The following is a 23427-nucleotide window of genomic DNA, read 5'->3' on the forward strand; positions in this document are numbered from 1 at the left end:
AAAAGAAACTCAGAGGGCAGGAACGACCTTGGGGCGTCTAAGGAAAATGGTCCCTGCTGCCCACAAATTCAGCATGGAGATAAGAGATGATGGCTGGCCAACCCCCCACCCCCCCTCCAGGCAGGAAATTGAACTGGGTTGCTGGCTGCCTAGCAAAGAAAGGGGGGACCAGGGCAGGCAGCGGTCTCCTATCACCTGGCATCTCTCGCTCACCTGTGGGCCCTTATCTTCACAGCTACAAGAAGAGAAGCGTGCTTTGTTAGAGAGGGTGATTTATTGGCAAAAAGAAAAGGGTAGAAGGAGAAGAAGGAGAAGATAAGCCCTTGATGGGGCTGCTGTGCGTCAGAGGAAAGGGCAACAGCAGCTATTCCCAGGGTTGTTATTAGGGACATGTAAGCCACAGATGTAGGGCAAGGCTGTCGACCTGACAAGTGATGTCATGGTACAAAAATGCATTTGAAGGCAAAGGCATGGCGCCATGGACTAGTTCACAAGCAGATATCCCCTCCCCTTCCTTTTTATTGCAGCTAAGCGCTTAGAGACTGGGGAAATTCATATTCTGCAATTACCTTTTTCGTTATTTATATAGGGCCAATGGTGTGAAGAGTGCTTTATGGAGGGCAAGTGGTCAGATCGCTGCCCTGAGGAGCTTACAGTCTAAAATTCACCACAGAGGAAGGAAAAAGGAAAAAGGATTGGCAGAGAAGGTGGGTTTTGCAGAAGACTCTGAATGAAGCAAGTGAGGTGATATCAAACCATTGGTCTGGGAGGCAATTCCAAGCATAGTTTTGGGGGTTGCACCAGAAGGTTTCATGTGCAAAAAAGTCAAAAGTCTGGAAACTTTGTGGTATATGTTGAGAACACTGGGGGGGGGGCACAGAGGAAATGAATTTATTTTTATAATTTGTCCAGTTCTATCACTTACTGGGAAATTGGGCAAATCCTGAAATCAGTTCATTCCCTGAAAGGTACCGGTAAGTTGCAACCATCTCCAACACAATTTGTTTTATCCCATGTATGCAGCAATCACCTTGCTTCAAATGGTGGTAGGAAAAACCCTTTCCCATGAGAATCATCACTGTTGACTAAAGTCTTGGCAAAGCATGGGCAAGGGAAGGATACTTGATTATCAGTGGGAAAGTTACATCCTTCTTAGAAGAGGGGTAGTAAATGTGGTGCCCTCCAGGTGTTCCTGGACCACAACTCTGATCATCTCCGGCCAATGGCCATGATGTCTGAGGCTCATGGGACTTTGAGTCTGACAATGCCTGGAGGTTACCACATTGGCTGCTCTTCTTGAAGAACAGAGAAGATTCCAAGAGAGTCAGGACTGAAATGTGCCCATTGTGGAAGACAGAAGCCAAGCACAATCCTATGTATTCTTTCCAGAACCCAACTGCTGAAAACATGGTCCAGTTCAGATGGCACTTGAATCATTGGGAGCACAAAGGAATGAAAACACTAATGGCAGCAATCCAGCATGCAAGTACCAGGAAGTAAGTCTCCCTAAACTCAGTGGGACTTACTGTTGAGTAGAGAAACATGGGATTAGACGCAGGTCTGTAATCTTATGCATTAACCTGGGGTTAAGATAAGGAGTATGCCAAGTGCATAGGATTACATGGTATATTGGGCATCTTAGCCTTATCTTAGAACAGTGGTGGCCAAACCTAGCCCTCCAGCTGTTTTGGGACTACAACTCCCATCATCCCTAGCTAACAGGACCACTGGTCAGGGATGATGGGAATTGACCACCACTGTCTTAGAAAAACAGTGCTGGAGAGTACCCAAATGCTGTACCACCTTGATCCGTTGGAAAATGATGGGGATGGAGGGATGCACAAATATCTATACCAGCCTTCCACTTCCTAATGCCCTCCAATTGTTTTGGACTCCCAGCTCCCAATATCTTTGACCACTAGCCATGTTGGTTGGGGCTGATGGGAGCTGAAGTCCAACTTTTAGAGGCCACCAGGTTGGGCAAGCAAGGCTAATTAGACAACCAGGCGCAATGAGTTCCTCTTAGCACTGGGCAACTGGAACACAGAACTCACACAGGAAAAACTGCTCTCACTGTGGTTTCAAAAAAATAAATGAAAAGAAAAGCAGGGAGAAGGCACATGCACAAAACCGACCAAGGAACTCCAACCCTTAGTCATCCCAGCATGCAGCAGTGTTAATGAGATGAAATGAATACTTACGGAATGGGCCAACTGGACCAAAGAGAACATATGAAAAAAAAACAAAAAAATAAAAAAGCATGAGATGAGTTGGATCAAATTAATCTGGCATGAATGTTTAAAGCGTCAACAAGTAGGGAGACCCAGAATTAGAGTGCAAGGCTAACCAAAGGCCAAATCTGAGCCGATCTCTTTGCCAAAGTGATATGAAGTACAGATGTACTCCGTGGCATGCTACAACCACAGATTTCCCTCCCTTTAGAGACATGCCAAAGCTGGAGAAGCCTGTGCTAATGCTATAAAGTCCTCTTGTTTGGACTGAGCTTTAGTGACCAGAGTTAATACTAGGAGAGGAGATGGATGTTTAGTTTAGGTTTTATTCTTCTGCAGTTTGCCAGAGACTTCACTGAAATTTTTATTACAGATAAAATTCAATTTCATGCTATGGGCTTTTATAGAAGGGTGGTCTGCTTTGAACCTTTGGGACAGAGCAGAGGTAAAATGCAAAAACTGAATATGTTAAGTAAGGAACTAATGTGGCTCTAGGACACATTAATAAGCAGCTGTGCATCTTCTTAAACCCAGGCTGGGAATTAGCAGAGAATGCAAGGAACTGCAGGATCCACAGCCAAGATGTTGCTGTTGTACCTTACAGGTGAAACAAATTCCAGTTACAACGTGTGTTCCTGTGGCCATTGATCTCAAGAGCATGATGCGAACCGAGAAACCCATCAGGGCCAAACTTTGGGACAGAAGTCTAGGGCACAGCTAGTTCCAGAGAATGGCAAGCCTAGACATTTGCTGGAGGTCTAAGACCAGCAGAGGGCCCACCCCATTAACCATGTTACCATTTCCACTTTGCCAAGAAGATCTGATGCCACCTATGAGGGCTCTCAATGGCACATCCTGCCTCTTCACTGTTAACAGGGCCCACTCACTCCTAGAGATGGCATTGGGCCCTGCTCAGCAGATATGAACAGGAAGCTCCCCCAATGCTTCAGGAAGTGATGGGTGGTGGGGAGGGTGCCCAGAAGACTATTCAGCCCAAAGCCGAACCTTACCTTACTATGAAAACAGTGATGCACTAAGCGCACCTGGGATATTTATTGGTGGAGATTTGCCATGCACTCTCAGGAGCAAGGAGTAGGCTTGGTCCCACTAGAATGGTCTTTCTAAGAGCTACTTCTTATTTAATTCAGTAAGAAGCATCCAATGGGATAAGGAAAGGGGTATGCTCTGGGAGTGAGGGCCAAATTTGCCCCATTTCCCAGTTAATCCCACTTTTCAGGGGAGAGAACATGAATGCTTTCCCCCTTTAACACTTTGCAGGTTGCAGCTCAGTTTCCCCTCTGCCTAGAAACACACAGTGTCTTATTCTGTCCTTTATTTTATTCCAATCCCACTGCCAAGAGACCCATCAGTTTATAGGTCTATATATGCTACAGCACACAATTGACTTGTATCGAGCCGCAGTCAGAAGGAACGTTTTTACAGGATGCGATTTGCAAAATTCAGAAGAAGAGGAAGCCAGGTTTGCAAATTTGGATGGGTGTCCAATGTTTCTCTGTTGTTCCGTGTGCCATCTCTGCGTTCTGTGTTCCATCCTGCCTGCATTCCAGTTTGACTTGGAAACATTTCTGCAATTCATTTTGGAATTGTCGCATGTGACATTGGCCCCAGTTTTCAGCTGATGTCTCCATTTTACGGCACATAAACATCATGCACGCTGAACAATCACTGCACAAAAGGGAATCCTGATATGATCATACCATTCTTTTTGTGTGGTGCTGTAATTAATCTATCTACGTACTTGTGTGCATCAAAAATCTATCATTGGTGGGTGGCAGAGATATGGCCAACTGAAAATTGAGACCAACTGTGAATGTTTAGTAATGTGAATAAAACAGTCCTGGAAATCCAGAACAGGAGAACGACAGGTTGTCCTTTGGGAGCACTGCTCCATGGAGAAGATCAGACAATTCAGAATGTGAAGGGAACTTCAGGTGGACAGAATTATGTAAGTAGATTGCAATAAAATGACATAGAAGGTGGTTCAACCAGTTTGAAACAAGGTGTTTCAATTAATAACTTTTTCAGTGACATTGTTCTGGGGAGTGGGGGAGAAATGAATCAGAGCTCTGGAAGGATGGCGGTCACCATTTTGCTTTTCTCAGAATGCCGGGTTTTCAGGCGCACTTTGAGAAATTCAAAATGGCGCCACCATTAAAAAATGGCTGCCTTCGGTGCACTTAGGCCTAACGTTATAGCAGACAGCAACTGAGTATTGATAGAAAAATGCACACTTTTAGAGCAGTGACCGAAGCAGGCTTGTTAAAAATTGCATCTTTTTTAAAAACTGAAAATACTTGGGGGGGGGGACATATTCTACATTTATATTTCTTTTCTTGCTCTCTTTTAAAAAACCCAAAAATGCCTTGCAAAAATGTGAAGTTGCTTTATTTGAAAGCAAACCCAAAAAGAAAAGAAAAAGAAGCCTGAATTAGCATGGAAGCAGAAATTGAAAGTGCAATTCTATGTGTGTCTACCCAGAGAAAACTCCACTGAGCTCAGTGGGCCTTACTTCAGGTAAAAATGTGCTGATGAAGTGGAAAAACGAATCACTGAAAAACAAAGAGGTGAGGGCCAATGTGCAAAACCACTTCTCCTTGAATTATTGGGTGAATTTTTGCCGAATCAATGTTTCCCGACAGCCTGTGCCCCTGAGTCGTGATTAGTTGACTCTGTTTGCATTAGTTTTTGATGCTGGATTTGGTGCTACTAAGCTACATACAGCAGCTGCCCTGGCAATGTGAGCTGAGTGGATACGTGTTTTTACTCTTTCTTGCATTTATCTTTTCATCACCCCACAATGCACCCTCTTCAGGAACAAACATCTTCAACCAATTGAGACATACTCACCGTGGACGCTAAGGGAGCCTGAGGCCTCAGATTTGCCCACGCTATTCTCTGCCACGCACGTGTAGGTGCCCTCATCCTCTGCACTCACCCGGCTGATGCGCAGAGTGTTGTCATTCTGGACCTCCGATCTTGGAATTAAAGGAAAGAAGCAAAAGAATGAAAGAGTTGTCACGTCACCGAAGCCCAGTTCTAACTGAAAACTTGTGTCTCAGTTGTACCAAAATGCCAGGGGGAAACTGGGTGTTGGTCCAGCCATGTACACAGAAAGTCAGGAAGAAGGGGTTTAGTCTAGCCTTGCATGCAGACAGCTAGCATGTCAATTTGGCTTAGCCTTGCACATATAAAGCTAGCGTGTCAGTTTAGCTGTCAGGATGCTGTCAGCGACTCCCAGCTGGTTGCCCAGGAAAGTATAAAGACAAGGAAAACTTTCTTACTTTCTTTTTTATTTCAATCTTTACAGAGAGAGGCTCTAGAAGCCAGCCTCTTGGATAATGGCGTTGTCCCGAGTGAATCTCCACCCGCCGTCTCTCCCTCTCCCTCTTCCTCATTTCTCATTCTCATTGTCTCCTCTATGGGTGCTGCTACTTGCCCTCTTGGAGCTCTTTGCTCTCCTACTTTCAAGACTCGCCAGGTTCTGGGAGAGAGGGGTCTGGAATGCTTTCTAATGACAACATATCAGCTGGATGTTATTCTGGCTCTCCCATGATTTCCCAGCTTTCCCCCTCATCTGCCTCTGAGCTGCTACCTCCTTCAAACCCCTGTTGTATATCTATACCAGGCATAGGCAAACTCCAGCCCTCCAGATGTTTGGGACCACAATTCCCATCATCCCTGGGAACTGGTCCTGTTAGCTAGGGATGATGGGAATTGTAGTCCCAAACATCTGGAGGGCCGGAGTTTGCCTATGCCTGATCTATACTGTCTTCCTCTTCCTCCTCCCTGGAAGGGTCAGGATGGGAGTCTCCACCATTCCTCCTCTGCCCAGTCTCTGACATTAGCCTAGCCTTGCTCAAAGAAAGCTAGCATGTCAAGAAGAATTTTAGATTAGCCTTGCACACAGAAAGCTAGCATGTCAAGAAGGGTTTTAGCCTAGCCTTTCCCCTGACACTCCAAATTGCTATGTGTAAGGAAGTGTTGCTATTCTTTTATTTCATGGCTGGGGGAGGAACATCCCATCATCTAACCATCATCTACAGTCTGAACTGCGCTTGAAGTCTGTTTCTGTTTCTTTGGTCAAGAAAGTCAACACATACTCTCTCCACTCGCACATGCTTTTAAAGATGGAGCAAAACAAGCTCACTCGCAAGACTCTTGTTGTGCAAGTCTTGCAAGTCTGTTGAGTACGCTGACACAAACTGCATCAGTGAGGATGTGCATGATGACAGTGATGGGAGGGTGCACTGCATTCTGGGTGACCAGGCTGTGCCTTCTCCTTCTGCCTCTAGTTCCTCCCCCCCTTAGCTGTCGACTGGTGCCCTTTACAGATTCTGTTGTTGCGTTCTTTTCTCCAGCTGGGGCTTCCTCAGTTGGGGCAGCCATATCCTGGGAGAAAGTAGGTACCTGCCTCTTCCAGCCTCTGATCCCTGGTCTCAGCCTTCCCCGCTCCCAATATCATCCTCCTGTTCCTCCTCCTAGTCCATCTCAGCCTGCCAATCCACTCCTGAGTCCAGTGACCCCTCACGACTCAAGACACACTCAGGGATGATAGCCATCCTGAATGATATGATTTATGCTCAGCCGGATGTGGGGTCACAACTTTTGAGTGCCATTTGTATACAAACCATGTGCCCCACCACTGAACAATGGCTTCTCTCAAGCCAAAAGCCAGTGTGGTGCTGTGACCAGAGTGTTGGAGCAGGACCTGGGAGACCCGGGTTCAAATCTCCACTCAGCTATTAAGTTCACTGGGTGACCTGGGGCCAGTTGCTTGTCTCTCAGCCTAACCTGCCTCACAGGGTTGCTGTGACAGATACATTGGGGCAGTGTTTGTGGTCTAGTAGTTGGACCTGGGAGCAGGAACTGGGAGATGCGGGTTCAAATCTCCACTCAGCCATGAAGCTCCCTAGGTGACCTGGGGCCAGTCGCTTGTCTCTCAGCCTAACCTACCTCACAGGGTTGTTGTAATGTTAAAATAAGGAAGGGGGAAAGCATGCATGCCACCCTGAGCACTTTGGAGGAAAAGAGAGATATAAATGTAGTAATAGATACTGATAAATAAATACAACTCCATCTGCCACATTCTGAATGCTATGGGTTCCTCTCTGTGACAACTGTCAATAACTAATATACACACTTTTTTCCTTTTTCTTAACTGCAAGTGTTCACTGGAACTGGAAAAACTAAACCCACAAGATAATCCTTCCTAAATAGCCACATTCCCCAGGAACTATCAACTGAATTGAAAAAAGAGCTCTCCTCTTCATGTTCTATGCCACATTAACGATATTAACAATCTTAAGCGAATTTTTAGGGTCAGTGGTGCAGGCATCCTAATCTCTCTCCTCGCCAGCTTCGGAGCATCTTCCCTATCAGATCCCTTGTCTAAAATAAAGAAAGAAAGTGCTTCATTTTCACATTGATACATTTGGGGGCGGGGAGGAGGGAGAGCGATAAAGATGGCTCTCTCTTTAATTGCACAGCACCTTGTGCAATCGCCTGCGCTAATAGGCACTGTCAGGCTCATTGTCCGGGGAATTAAGCACAATTGCTCATCGCCAACCAAGATGAGGGTATCCGAAACAGTGTTGTGGTTTACCCTTTCGGAAGCATGAGGAAGTGACCTTTTGTCGGCTCCGCGGTGAAGCAGATCCAGCCCTCAATCTCTTCCCAGCCATTACTGCTATTGCCAGCAATTTTCATAGCTCTTCTCCAGTGCAAGGAGGCTGATAGACCTCGTTTTAGAGATGGGGAATGGCACTGAGAGATGCTGCGTGGCCCCAGGCCATTGGGTCAGTGTGTGGCAAAGGAACAGCCAAGCCCAAACTTGCAATCTACTATCTCCCACCGGGATTGCGAGTTACCCGCCTGCCCATCCTGCAAGCCCCAACGGTGAAAAGGCACCACTTACCTCCCTCGAGGAAGCTCCCCTTCCTCTTTACGCCACCGGGATGTGGGCACAGGGTCCCCCTGCACTTCGCAGTGGAAATTCACAGTGTCCTCAGCAAGCACCACTTGGTTGATGGGCCTCTTGATGAACGTGGGACGCTCTGTCAGGACACAGGCAGGAAATGGTGTTTGAGGAAAAGGACCAGCACAGAGGCAAGCCAACCACTGCTGCCCTGCGCAAGGTCTACCAGCGCTGAGGTCTGCCATTCAGCTAGGCCAGTCTTTTTTATTTTCCCACAATGCCCTGGAACAACTCCATGGCATTGTGGGAAATGACCATGATGGTTCCTAGCTGCCTCTGGAGTGCTGTTGCTGTTCCTGCCCACTGTTCTTGCAGTCAGGAGGCCGTGGTCCACGAGTTATTTCCGCATACAGTGGTGCCCTCTCGGATAGTAGTTCATGAGATGGTTCATGGGTGCTCATCTCAGCCTTCTCCCCTGGGTGGTCTCCACCCATTAAAGCATCCCCACCTACCTGGGAATGAACTCCATTTGATGTGGTAGGTCCTGGATTCTGGGCTCATATGGTTCTTAATTGTAAACTATATATCTGTCAGCAATTTCTAGATCAACTCTGTATCCCCAAATGGATACAGAGTTGGAGGTCATACATTTTCTATTATTGGGGAATGATCAGGAGCTCACCAAGTTAGTGGCTAAATATCTCTATTTGGTTTTTGTTGTCAAAATACACTGCAGATGTCTGATCTCCCTGGAGACCTAGAGATGTGACTATAGACTGCTCTGCCTCCTTTCTTTTAGCAAATGTTTTGTGCCACTGGGAAAGTTGTAATTCTGTATTGATTTTTTTTGGATGTGATGCCAATGCAGACAGGAGTGCCTGGCGTGCTCTGGTCCATGGAGTCACGAAGAGTCGGACACGACTAAACAACGAAACAACAACAACAACAATGTGATGCCAATAAAAGGTTTGATGATGATGATGATGATGATATTCCTGCCCTGGGGACCCCCACTAACATAGGAGGCCCCTTGGCACGAGGTCCCCTGGTGGTGGTCCTGGCTTAGTAGACAACTTTAGCCACTTCTGTATTCTAATCATCAAAAAGCCCAAAGGATGCCCCTTGGCACCAAGAAAGGTGCACAGAATTGCAATATCAGGTTAAGACAGGACTCGCTCAGATAGAAGATATTTCCTGCCACAGAAACACTGAAGATGGATAGCACTGTACTTGAGTTACCCCAAAGCAGCACTGTCCGCAAAGCAACATACCTAGCCTTGCAACCAAAAATAGCCAGCTGCAATGCTGTAGAAAATTTTCAAAACCAAACAACAAATTGTAGGATGGCTGCATTCCAGCCTTTGATATGGGCTTTCTGATACAAGGCTAATTTTCATGGGGAAACGCTCACTTTGCATGGGAAAAAATTGTGATTCCCTAGAGGCTGATCTCATTTAGCATGTTCGTTTTATTTGTGTTCAGTAAACAAAGCAACAAACTTTGATACTACCATGCTTGCCTGACATTGTTGTTTGCAATTGGCGTCCATTCATTGTTAGTAATGACCTTATGAAACTGAAAAATAAAAAAAAATTCAGAAATGTTCAGCCCTTCATCACTGATTCCAGTAGTAACGAGCAATTGGGTGGAATACAGCCAGCTCACATTTTCTTTATATTTCCATAGGACTAGAGACTTGTTTTTTGTTTTTTAAAAAAAGTAAAGTTGAAGAGTCAGGCAAGAGGTCTGGGCTTTGAGTAAAGGCATTTGCAGACTCCTTTTCAATGGAAGAAAGTGCTCTTCAGATTTCCCCAGATACTAATGGTCTTGTTAGATAGTAAAATTCATGTTGAATTGCTGTTTTAGGGGTTGTTTTTAAAAGTCTGGAATGGATTAATCCGTTTTGCATTACTTTCTATTGGAAAGCACACCTTGGTTTTGAACGCTTTGGTTTCAGAACAAACTTCCAGAATGGATTAAGTTTGAGAAACAAGGTAGCACTGTAAATCTATTTTTTAAAAAAATAAAAATAAAAAAAATAAATAAAGGGGAAAAAGTAAACCGTTCTGTTCTCATTCTCACACCCCTCCTAGGCTGCTTCCAAGCTATAGAAAAAAACTCACAGGGGAACTTATCACAGACCTTGCTTTGTGGGTTTCCCCCTTCCTTTTGACCCTGAGAACTCCACTTTGCCTTTCCCTCTCCGTCCAATTCCCATCTCCCCTGCCAGATCCCTGCTCCTACCTACCAAAGACCACCAGCTCCGCAGGCTCGCTGTCCCGTTCTCCAACCATATTGGTGGCCACGCAGATGTACATGCCAGCGTCACTCTTCCTCGTGTTGGACATCATCAGCTTCCCACCTCGGATCTAGAGCAGAGGGGCCAAAAGGAAATCCTGCTTAGAGACAGCTGCACAAACAAGCTCCCTAGGCCAATGTATTGGTGGGGCCCCACTTTCCTCAAGAAGCAGCCCCTGGGAAACTTCCTCTTGCAGAGAACTTCACTAACAACAACAACAACAATTTATTATTTGTACCCCAGCCATTCTGGGCGGCTTCCAACAGAGATTAAAAATACATTAAAATGTCACACATTAAAAACTTCCCCAAACAGGACTGCCTTCAGATGTCTTCTAAATGACAGGTAGTTGTTTATCTCTTTGACATCTGATGGGAGGGTGTTCCACAGGGCGGGTGCCACTACCAAGAAGGCCCCCTGCCTGGTTCCCTGTAACATGGCTTCTTGCAGCGAGGGAACCACCAGAAGGCCCTCGGAGCTGGATCTCAGTGTCCGGGCAGAACAATGGGAATGGAGATGCTCCTTCAGGTATACTGGGCTGAGGCTGTTTAGGGCTTTAAAGGTCAACACCAACACTTTGAATTGTGCTCGGAAACATACTGGGAGCCAGTGTAGGTCTTTCAAGACTGATGTTATGTGGTCTTGGCGGCCGCTCTCAGTCAGCAGTCTAGCTGCCGCATTCTGGATTAGTTGTAGTTTCTGGGTCATCTTCAAAGGTAGCCCCACGTAGAGCACATTGCAGTAGTCCAAGCGGGAGATAACCAGAGCATGCACCACTCTGGCGAGACAGTCCATGGGCAGGTAGGGTCTCAGCCTGTGCATCAGATGGAGCTACTAGACAGCAGCCCTGGATACAGAATTGACCTGCACCTCCATGGACAGCTGTGAGTCCAAAATGACTCCCAGGCTGCGTACCTGGTCCTTCAGGGGCACAGTTACCCCATTCAGGACCAGGGAACCCTCCACACCAGCCCACCCCCTGTCCCCCAAGAACAGTACTTCTGTCTTGTCAGAATTCAGCCTCAATCCATCCTCCATAATGAGGGATACGCCTCCCCGGAAATTCACTGGAGTGTGTGCCTCTGGAACTCCCTGCCCAAAGATATCAGGCAGGCACATTTGCCATACAGTTTGTTTGCTAAAGGCTTCCTTTTAAGTAAGCCAGCCCACACATCCAATTTCATTATGTATATCAGGTGAGAGAACTGGGGATTTTTTAGCCCATGGTCCGTAATATCTCTTTCTGGGAGAACCTTCTGAGAGCCACATCAAGGTGGTAGGCAGGGCCAGAGGCAAACATTGCTGGAGAGTAACAAATGCCAATGCTACCTTTGAACAGTAGGTCGGTTTCTACGCACCTGTCTCAATCCTCCATCCAGGTAATCCAGAGACATTATCAGAGCTCAAGGACATATTCCAGACAGTCAAAAACACTTAGGGTGGGAATCAAGGCCAGTGAGTGGAGCATGCTGGGAATAAATCTGAGGGCCAGATAGTGAAGACCGGAGGGCCAAAATTTGGCCCCTGGGCCTGAGGGTTCCCACCCCGATGTACACTTAATTTAAGCATTAATCAAAATGGAAGTAGCAATGGCTGGTTTCAGTTACACTTTGATAAATGCTTAGGTTAACTTGCTTTTAACGTTTGATTTTAATAAATGTGTTTTAGTGGACATTTTATATTCTGTTTAAACCACTTAGAGGTTGAAGCAGCATATAAATCCCGCTAAATGAATAAAAAAGGATTCTGCACCTTAAACTGGGAGCTGACCTTCTTTAGGGAGAACCGGCTGAGATCACACATTTTCCTGCAAGAGTATTTCAGACCTCAGCGGAATTTTAGGCAATACTCCATCAATGCTCAAGGCTACCTGCCTGCTGCTACTAACCATGCATTCAGTTCTACTGTGCCCTATCCAGGATATTTTGCCTGTCATGGCCTAAGCTCAGTGCTATATACTTTGCATGCAGAAGGTCCATGCTCCTAGCATCTCCAGTTGAAAAGATCAGGTAGCAGGTGGTTGGAGGGGCTGTAGCATCAGTGGTAGAACACAAGCTTTGAAGGTTCAAGGTCTAATCTCTCGTCTCTCCATGTATAACTGGGAAAGACTTCTATCTGCTGCTGACAGTATGTGTAGACAATGTTGAGCTAGATGGACCAATTATTATTATGTAGATTCCTATGTTTCCTCCAAGGTTCTCAGCCTTGAACAGAACGGCAAAACCCAAAGAAATTATTTAGGTTGAAAGAGGTACAGGGCTGCCTTTTTCAAGGGGGGCTTCCCTCAGTCTCACCGTAATGCGCTCATCCTTATCGCTGATGCGGATGTTGTTCTTTTTCCAGGAAATGGTGGGTTCTGGGTGTCCTCTTGGAGGAATGCATTCCATCACAGCTGGCTCGCCCGCTGCCACCACCACATCGCTGGGAGCTTGGCGGAAGTCATCTCGCAAGACTGCAAGGAAGAGAGAAGAGTTTGAGATTCCCCTTGAGGGGAAATAACAAAAACAGGATGAGGAATCACAGAGACACTTGCAGATTTCCTTTCTTCCTTGGCTGTTCCACCACCACATTTTTAAAAGAGCTTGTTCACACTTGGAATTAATTCTCTGTTGTACACAAGGGTTCTCACAGGCCCCTTTATACCCCAGGAGAAAAGCTCTCTGTGTGTGCATGAACGTGCACACTAAATCAGATGCAGACAAAACAAATTCAGATCTTCTTGCTGGAGGCATCAATCCTTGCCGTTTGCACAGCAACAGGAGAATCACACAGAAATAACGAGACAAGCCGCTGAGACTTAAGACCAAGGCTGGAGTCTTAGAAGGCTTGGTGAAGCTTGATTGGTCCTTGGAATGCTAAATGCTGCAGCATAAATGGCACCCATGAGGAGCACAGTTCAGCCAATGATGAAACAACTCCAGAGAAACCACAAAAGACCAAGCGGTAGCCTTGTCAGCCATAGCTGAAAGGGCTCCCATTGGCCGTGCATTGGCGCTTTACTTCCTGTGTCACAAGGACTATATTCTGCTATAAGCCTTGCTGGCTGAACTGGGTTCCTCAAGGGTACCTGTAGTGCCACACATAGCCCTGTCAGCTGACCATTCTTTCAGCTGATTCCACAAGACCAATCACACTTCACCAAAGACACTGGCTGCAACACACATGGGGTTTATCGTGTTAGTGTTACTGGTTATGACGTTGGCTCTTCTGCCCCAATTTCTAATATTCTTTTTACTCCGAAGCATCCCTCTCCCCCTGGTTCACATGCTGTGTTTCTCCCAGCCATCATGTGCACCAAGAAACAGCTTGCAAGGAAGGAGGAAAGAACCTTGGCAGTTGCATTATGAAGAAGCCTGAAAGGACTGCAGTGCCGGATAATGATGGTAAAACAGAATATGGGCATCTCAGCCAGAGATCAAAACCGGCATGTTTTCAATCTAGGAGAAAACCCCTAAGATCAGGGTCACTACAGTTGTCAGGTTTACAATCCCAGGTGATTCCCCAAATCGAGAACCATTAGCAAAGCCTTCCCTGTGGATACAAGACTCCCTACGCTGTTTGCAATAACTGACCCCACTCTTTTACACATCGGGCACGACAGTGGTATTTTTTTGCTGTCCTTCAGCTCATTTCCTCTCTCGTATTTGGCCCTGGCTTTCAGGGCAGCAGGAACTTGCAACTCCTACGCAGGAAACAACGCCCAGCCTGCCACCTGCTCCCTCTGCTACTCGGCCCCGATACGGCCAGCCCTGCCATATGGTCTGGAGGGATGCGCTAAGATTCCCGGGCAACACACCTCACTTTTGCCAAGTGCAGTACGCCAACTTCCTATGCCAGCAGGCGTCATCTCTTGGGACACGGGTTCCAAACGGACACAAGACTGCGGTAAATGGCATCCTCTCCAGTGCAGAGTTGCCTGCCGAACTAGTCAACAGTTGGTGCCACGGATGCAGATAATAAAAGCTTCAGACCCAAAGAGCATTAAGAGAAAGGGTCGTAGCAGAGCACAAGCTTTGCAAAAACAAGGTCAAGGTTCGATCCACGGCAACTCCAGATAGGGATAGGGAAGACTCCTGTTTGAATATCTAGGGAGCTGCTGCCTGTCACTGTAAAGCATACTGAGGAAGAAGGACCTAGTTTGACTTGGTATAAGGCAGCTTCTCATGCTCCATGTTCGAATCCATCCTATCCTTTTCACCTCGGTGTTATAGCCACAACTCTGAAGCGTACCAGTGAACCTACGGATAGCTGAGACCGGTGTCATGTGATCAGTGCACTGGGTCCATCTCAACAACTGTGCCGCCAAATTTTGAATCAGTCAATGTTCTCTGAGCACTTTTCAAAGGTAGCCCCGCTGGGCCGCTGTAACCCTGATGTTAAAATGGCATGGTTCACTGTAACAAGACTGGACCCCAAAATGTTTTGGATGCACAATGCATAGAATTACTGTCTACATTTCTGAATTGACCCTTTTTGTTGTCCGCAAGGACACAGATTGCGGGACTGGAAACGAGAGGTGGGTGTGCTACCTCTGGCTCAAGCTGGCTTGCAGCATTCAAAATTCCCCAGGTGCCAGATGCATTTTGCACCTAAGCTTTCGGCCACTTATGATCAAGTGAAGGTGCCCAGGTGCCAGGATGGCTTCTGACGTCTCCACCACCTGGAGGTACATGCCTGGGGATCCTTGGATCTTGACTGTTTTCACACACCAGCAACACTTCCTGTAGAATTCTATCCATGATGTTTTATTTGCACAATCAGAATGAATTTCAGGAACGCAAAAGTGGTACTGAATAATGGCAACAAGGCATTCCGTTTTGGTGACGGTAATCCTGGTTTAAGGAGCCATTTGCACCCAGCCTGTATATCTGAGTTTCTAACACTGTTAACTTGGCAAAGAACAGAATTACTCCCTGCACCCATATCAGAAAGTAGCTCAGTTTCCAAATCTATTGAAATATCCTTAACTCTTCCTGGGGGGAACTTTTCAAAGCACTCCTTGTGCAAAACAACAGAGTGGTTTCTCTGTTGCTTTACATAAGGAAGTGCTTTGAAGAGTTGGACATAGTAAACTGAGGTGACCTTCTGTGGGATACCTTGGGGCCAGGACATCTTGGTCCCTGTGTCCCCCCAGTAGCAGCACCCCCAGAAGCAGCTCATCTGTGCAGGACTAAGCTGGAAAATCTTCTCCAGTTCAGGTTTCAATCAGAGCTGCAGAAGAATTCAGGGGCTTCCAATGTTCTCCCGTCCTCTGAGTTAATAATCGCCAAGCCCTCGGAGCTTGTTTCTCAGCTCAGTGAACTTTGCTGGCAACTCTACAGAAAATCCGTATTCTAGATATGATCCCAAAATCCAGTGCTGTAAATTGGGTTAGCAATGGAGAATGTCTGATAGGATTGAGGAAGATTTTCTTTTTTAAAAATAAAAATGATTGGCACTTAGGAGCGCCAGCTTCTCGTGATAATCAGCACCAAACCTGCGGTTGAAAAAGATGGATGGACTGCATCTTCCCAGAACTGGAGCCCTTAGAATGCACACCAGCTCAGTGCTTCGTATCTCTACTGCCCCAGGAATGCCTCTGAATTATTAAGAACTCCCTAACTCACCACTTCTTAGGTTGCCTCCTGTATTTACCACTGCACAACTAATTATCCTGCCTCCGAGTTGCTCCCTAATCAGCCGCTCCTCGCCCAAATAATTCAGCGTTTTATAACCATTACAGGGAACCGTCAGGGCTTTATTGCACAACTGCCTGTCAGAGGCTATTTATTGCATTGGGGAGATGTCCTCGGCTTGTAAAATGCACATAAGCAGCGGGTGCTGAAAGAGGGGAAGCAGCGGCAGAAACAACAATTCATTTAGCTAGACTTTACGATCCCAGCGAGTTAGCCTCTCGCTCTGGACACCTGACAAGCAGCACAGTCGTGAGGCACATCCTTGGAAAGAAGGTGAGGAAGAGGAAGGCAAGGAAGAGGAAGAGGAAGGCTAGTCAGCTGCCTGCTTTCTGATAAGGAAGTAAGAATAGCCTTGCCAGATCAAGTAAAAGGCTCATCTGGTCCAGCATACTGTTCTCACAGTGTCTCCTGCCAACCTAGCAGTTTGAAAGCACGCCAGTGCAAGTAGATAAATGGGTACCACTGTGGCGGGAAGATAAATGGTATTTCCGTGCGCCGCTCTGGTTTTCGTCACGGTGTCCCGTTGCGCCAGAAGCAGTTTAGTCATGCTGGCCACGTGACCTGGAAAGCTGTCTGTGAACAAACGCCGGCTCGCTCAGCCTGAAAGCGAGATGAGCACTGCAACCCCATAGTCGCCTTTGCGTGGACAGTGTCCGGCCCGAGGGCTGCAGGCAGGGCCTGAGGGCAACAGTGCTCTCCTCACTTGCAAATGTTATTCAGAGGCAAACCATAGTAATCATGGGATAGTAGACACTGGCAGCCTTATCCCTCATGAATTTGCCTAACCCTCTTTTAAAACCATACACGTTGGTGGACATCACAGGGAACCAAACTCCCTAGTTTAAGTATGCCCTGTACACCAGCCTGGCTGGAGTTCATCGGAGACAACTGTCAAAAGAAACCATGACCAACTGGAGAACTGGAGACACACAAGGCATATTTGCATACAATCACAGAAATGAGTCGGAAGGGACCTCAAGGGCCATCTAGTCCAACCCCATGGAATTCAGGAATCTCAACTAAAGCATCCATGACAGCTGGCCATCCACCCTCTAATTTAAAAAGGCAGCATTTCCCAAATGTCTGACAGCCAAGGGCAGGACTGTGTCTTCTTCTTCCTCTTCTTCTTCTTCTTCTTCTTCTTCTATTTATATTTATATATTATTATTTTTATTATATTAGTATTATATTATATTTGTATACCACGCTTTATCCATAGATCTCAGGGTGGTTCACAACACAAAACTACAATATAAAAACACAAATACTTAATAAAAGCAAAGGCAACTCAATAACCCCCCCTTCACGATTCTGTTTCTATGAGTAGTAGTGTATTTATTAAGTTTCTATGTCACCCTTCATCAAGGATCACACCAAGGTTTACAATAGATGCATACATAGTAACAAACGAAAGCAATACCCCAACAGCATTATTATTTATCAAATTAAATGCTTGGCATCCGTGTTTGCACAGTGGTCAATATGCAATATGCATAGGCTCAAATCTCACCATTGGGCATACAGAACAGGGCTTTAGGGATTTGGGGCTTAAGTGCCAGAAGCAATCTCATAGCTGTCAACGTTTCCCTTTTTTAAAGGGAAATTCCCTTATTCCGAATAGGATTCCTCGCAAGAAAAGGGAAAAGTTGACAGCTATGCAATCTTCCAAGGCACTCCATCTGACCCTAGGGACTCTCTGAGCCACACCCCATGGTGGCCCTGCTTTGCTTTAAACAGTTTTTAATGTTGCAACCCGCCCTGGAACCTTAGGGTGAAGGATGCAGACAATCAAATCTGGTCAAAGACTCATAGGATTAGAAGGGACCTCAGCGGTCGTTTAGTCCAACCCACTGGGCAATAAGCAAGCAAACAAACAAAGTGACCCCTGAACTAATAAAGGTTTCCCCGCCCTGATGAAGACTTCTGCACTACTCAAAAGCTTGCACATTCTTTTGTGACAATTTGGTCAGCAGGTGGAGTCTGGATTATTTCTCCTCCACCACCAGGTGAGCCCCAATGGGGCTGGACTAGAGTGCAGCTCCCTCCCAAGGTTTGCCGTCGAGAGAAAGAGAACACAAGCGCCAGGATCTTGACAGCTTCCTAAACCCGCCCCGCCCATGGGCACTTTAGCAGAAGAGGGAGCGAGAGCAAAGCAATGCTTACCAGCCATTAATAGCGTGTCAATAAGCCATTTAACTTCGAGCCGAGTAATACACCATAAATATTCATATCTAAGAGTAATATACTGAAATAATCTTGCCAGTAATGAGCAATAAAATACGGATATATTGCTTATTAAATATTGATGTCCGCTACCCGAGAGCGCTGCCGAGGCGGACGGCTTTGGAAACACCCGGGCGTGGAAATGCCGTAAAAAGAGAGAGAGATCATTTGCTACACACACATAAACACACACACACAAACACACATACACAAAGCTACACTTGCTGCTGTGGTGGCCCGATCAAGGATAGTGACAAGGTGGTGCAGGCCCGTGAAGGTTGAAAGGCCCGCCCATACCCACTTCTGAACTGCCACAGGTGAGTCTCTGAACCACATGTAAATGGGTCGTAAGGGGTAGAATCCCAACTTTCTGAAGATGGCGACCTGGGGCAGTCAGGACTAGTGGGCCTGACTTTAGTGAGAAGTTCCTCTCTACTATTCGAACTAGACCTCCCCTTTCCCAGCAGGCCCAAGCCTATTACTCATGTTACGTTTGCTTCATGATACGTTTTTTCAGGTTGCGTCCTGCGGCGACCCAGAAGTACCAGAAAGGGTTACTTCCGGGTTTCAACACTTGCGCATGTGCAGGCACGCAAAATGATGTCATGTGTATGCGCAGAAGCGGTGAATCACTTCTATTCATGTTGCAAACGGACCTCCAGAACGGATCCCGTTCACAACCAGAGGTACCACTGTATTTATGTATTGCATGTATTTCCTGCCTTCTTTTGCAAGGAGCTCAAGGTGGCAAGCACGGTTCTCCTCCCCATTTTTTTTATCCTCACGACAACCTTGTGAGGTAGGTTAGTATGTGAGATGGTGACCGGCCCAAGTTTACTGGATGAGTTCCATGGTTCAGGAGGGATTTGAACCCTGGTCTTTCTGGTCCTGGACCAAAACTCTAACCACTATATCACACTGCCGACTCTGGCAGAGTCCTGTTCCAGGAATCAGGTGCTGTAGAAAGAAGACAGGGTTCCGGCACCTTTAACAGTTGTGTAGAAGAGAACGGCAAGCTACCTCTACCGAAATGTCCTGTTGAACAGCCCTGTCTTCTCCTACAGCTGGCCACTCTAACCAGGAAGGAGTGAGCAAAGTGTGAGAATCCAACCCTTTAAGAAACTGAAGGACCAAATCTGACATCTGGTGCAATGGAAAGCTCAACTGAGATTTGGCTGTTGAACAAAGATGAAGCTGCTTTACGTTGATTCAGACCATTGAGTCCATCTAGCTGAATGCTACCTGCTCTGACTGGCAGCATCTCTCCATGGATTTCTCCACCATCTCCTACCTGGTCCATTTCACTGGAGACATCAGGGATAGAAAATTGCCCCTCCTTGTGCAAAGCATGCTTTCCACCGCTAGGCTACTGTCATTCCTCTTATCACCAGTTCAAAGTACCAGGTGGCAGGTACTGGTTGTTGCCAGACTGGTTGCTGCCAGTCAGAGTAGACAATATGCTGGGAGAGAAAGAAGGAAGGAAGGAAGGAAGGAAGGAAGGAAGGAAGGAAGGAAGGAAGGAAGGAAGGAAGGAAGGAAGGAAGGAAGGAGAGGTTTTGATAGTGCTGTACTCTGGACCCAATATTAATTTGTCCTTGCCGACAGAAGAGCTGTGAATCTGAGTAGGACAAAAGGGTTGACATATGGAAGAGAACAGGGCTCTCATATTTTTAATAGTGGTGGACAGAACAGGGATTTTCAGCAGGTGGAGTTTGTCATGCAAGCAACACCAGGTAAATGTCTTTCTCCTACACAACGATTAAAGGTGCAGGAGTCCTATCTTTTTTGCATCTTTGTTATCTGCTTATGACCTCAAAATACAACATCATCCCAACGCTTTCCTAGGATGCTGGCTCTGTGGGTTAAACCACTGAGCCTAGGACTTGCCAATCAGAAGGTGGCAGTTCGAATCCCAACGACAGGGTGAGCTCCTGTTGCTCGGTCCCTGCTCCTGCCAACCTAGCAGTTCAAAAGCACGTCAAAGTGCAAGTAGATAAGTAGGTACCGCTCCGGTGGGAAGGTAAACGGCGTTTCCATGCACTGCTCTGGTTCGCCAGAAGCGGCTTAGTCATGCTGGCCACATCACCTGGAAGCTGTACGCTGGCTCCCTTGGCCAGTAAAGCGAGATGAGCGCCACAATCCCAGAGTCGGCCATGACTGGACCTCATGGTCAGGGGTCCCTCTACCTTTTTACTTCCAAAGAAACTCACCTGTCTAGAGCAAAGTCGATTCATTTCTTTTCCCCCACTGGTTATTTTTTCAAGCCACTTTCCATTTTGTGTGACAGACAGCTAAAAAAACCCCCACCCCATTCTTAAGAGCAGCATTTTGATTTTAGCAGAGATTACCCACATTCTTGGATTTCACACTGCCTGCTCTGGACCTACAGTCCTATAATTCCTTCTCTCCCTTCATATTTTTTAAAGTAAAATAAAAAAGCTATTTATAGGGACTGCTATAAGTCTCCAGCGATCTCTTGAACGAAACAAACTGAGCCAGCAGAGGCTGCTTGGAACTTCCAGCCGCTTGGGGAAGAGGCGATGAAATGGCCTTGATCCTTCTGCAATTGCCAAACTCTGATCTGCCCTTCCACCTACAGCTTTTCTGACTGATGTAGTGCACAGTGCTGCATACAGGTAATTCTAGACTCTGGATTTAATGGTCTCACTGCTTTAGATGGCAATGTGTAATGTGTATTTACTAATTTCCTGCTCATTCTGCCGGATGGGGCCATGACCATCTGCCCTAGAGTTCTGCCCCAACAGTACCACTCCCCATTAGGTCCTCCTAGATTAAGGTTGGGGCTTGCTGCTGTGTTCCTACTTTGCACACAGAGAATCTACACTGACCAATCACAAGAATTGGGCTATGGCCATTGCAGATCATACACTGCAGAGAGAACGTCCACACATCCAATGCTGTATGTTTTGTGTGCGGAAAGGTTCACATATTTGGCACTGAATGATAAACACAGCTCCATGAATTACTATTAAGGCTTGGTCAGACCATGCAGGGAAAATGAGGCTGGAATGGGGTGGCCAAGTGGATTGCACCATTTCAAACTGCGTGCGGTGGACGCTAATTTTAAATGATCCCCCTGCCTTTAAAAAAAGCCACCTCTTTGAAATATGTGTGTGTGTATGTGTGTGTGATTGTGAGACACACACACACACACACACTTATTAGGCACAAAGGTTGATCCCTGCTTACTCTCTGTGATAGTTTTCTTTTTTCCCTTTTATTTTATTAACATATAAAACACATACCTATACATTTACACCATACACGTACACAGCACACTACCTAATTTTCACAGCATAAAACATACCTACATTACTCTATATAATACCTACCTATACTATACATATCAACATACCAACACACCTACCCCATATGGACACCCACCAAGTGACTTCACTTCCAGCCATTCTTGTTACACTACTTTATTTTTCCAACTAGCTTAAACACATTTCATTATTTCTTTATAGTGATAGTTTTCAATCTCATTTTAAAAAAATAAAAATAAAAATGTGGAATTGCATTCAGAAATGTCACCCCCCCCTCAATTTGGAGTCTGAGGTGGTACTGTCTACTCTACTGCCTTGTTCTCATTCATCAACCAATACAACAACCTGTCTTATACTGAGCTATACCATTGGTCCATTGAGCTCAGTATACTCTACCCTGACTGGCAGTGAGTCAGAATTTGAACAAGGGGCCTTCTGTGACACAGCAAGTGCTCTGCCACTGTGCTGCAGTCCTCCTTCTAGGCAGGGGTGTAGGAAGGGGGCATGGGGGGGGAGGCTGCCCACCCCAGGTGTCATCCCTGGTGGAGGGTGACAAAATGGCACATCGCAGGGGGTGGCACTTACCGTGGGGCCTGGTCTGCAGCGCGCCCGAGCCGCATATCTCTCCTGGGAGTGACACAGTGGTTCAGGGCCCTGTGCTGCCCGAAACGGCAGCGTGGGGCTTGAGTCCACCAGGCGGACTTCGTGGGTGGATCGCCGTGGTGCCCCTGTGGGCAGATCGCCCCGCCCCCACCACTCTGGGTGCCAGAGCAGCTAGCTACACCCCTACTTCCAAGCCCTGTGTTTTAAGAAGGAGGCTCTTCAGGAATGATCCCTTTTCACAGGGTGAATGGCAGCAAAACACCTCTACCCTGCTGTTTACAAAGACTATTGCTTCTGTTAGTTACATGAAATGGAGGGCAATCCAGGAGGAAGGCTTTGTGAACAGCGGAAGATCTATCCTAACGGTTACCTCTGGTTGAAAAGAGAGTGAGAGTGAGATATATACGGGGAGGTTTAATGGTTTACCTAGCACCAGTGAATGATCTGTTCCATAATTAGATATCTGCTGGAGATTTTTCTAAATATAGCAGACAGGCGCCGTGCACCGCTCTCTTGCTCTCCAAATATAATTAATAAGTATAGGAAGATGCAATTAGCTGGCAGTAACCCTGATAATCTAGATCAATGGCTGGCAAATCCTTAATGAAGTGTTAAATTGGGTCTGTCTCCCAACAGCACAAGTCACCCGAAGGCTGTTTCAGTGATGGATTTTGTGCCTCTCCTGCCCCAGGCTGGGATGAGATTATTCAAGGAGATGGATGAGGCTGGGGCACAGCCAGCCATGGGGAAGGCGGCTGAACAGTCTGCCTGGGCTTCTGGGAGATTCCCATTCACAACAGGGGTGTTGTTCAAACAAGTCAACCAAGGGGAAAACAAAGTCATCCGGGGCTGAACACTGCAGGGCATTCCTGTTGCCCAGATAACATCAGAATTCTCTAGAAGTCCTCTTAGGCTGCTAACCTCGGTGCCCTTGCCTGGAAGGAAGCCCTGGAAACTCAGTGGTACTTCTGAGTCGACTGGCTGCTAGGTGCACTGAGCCAGGGAAAGGAGGACCTCTGTAACATTGGGGTGGGGATAATATAGCATGGAGCTTCCCATTGGAGCATCTAGTTGGCCAATGTGAGAACAGGATGCTGGATGAAATTGGCCATTGGCCATCAGGCTCTCATATGATCTTGTGTTAAGAGTTGGGAGGGATCTCACTTGTCATATA

The 23427-nt window shown here is 46.6% G+C and overlaps 1 protein-coding gene across 6 annotated transcripts in view; it reads right to left on the bottom strand.

Annotated features, from left to right (window-relative positions):
* The window catches only part of ROBO3 (roundabout guidance receptor 3), a 338729-nt gene that overhangs the window by 77930 nt on the left and 237372 nt on the right, over window positions 1-23427 (bottom strand). For all 6 annotated transcript variants that reach the window (XM_081890834.1, XM_081890833.1, XM_081890836.1 and 3 more), the window contains exons 3-7: window positions 12760-12917; window positions 10415-10535; window positions 8167-8305; window positions 5100-5227; window positions 2202-2213 (exon numbers count right to left, since the gene is read on the bottom strand). In XM_081890834.1, coding sequence (XP_081746960.1) covers window positions 2202-2213; window positions 5100-5227; window positions 8167-8305; window positions 10415-10535; window positions 12760-12917 — 558 coding nt within the window. The remainder of the gene's footprint in view (window positions 1-2201; window positions 2214-5099; window positions 5228-8166; window positions 8306-10414; window positions 10536-12759; window positions 12918-23427) is intronic.

This window comes from Podarcis melisellensis (assembly GCF_964234715.1).
Source record: "Podarcis melisellensis genome assembly, chromosome: 15".
Classification (NCBI taxonomy): Eukaryota; Metazoa; Chordata; class Lepidosauria; order Squamata; family Lacertidae; genus Podarcis; species Podarcis melisellensis.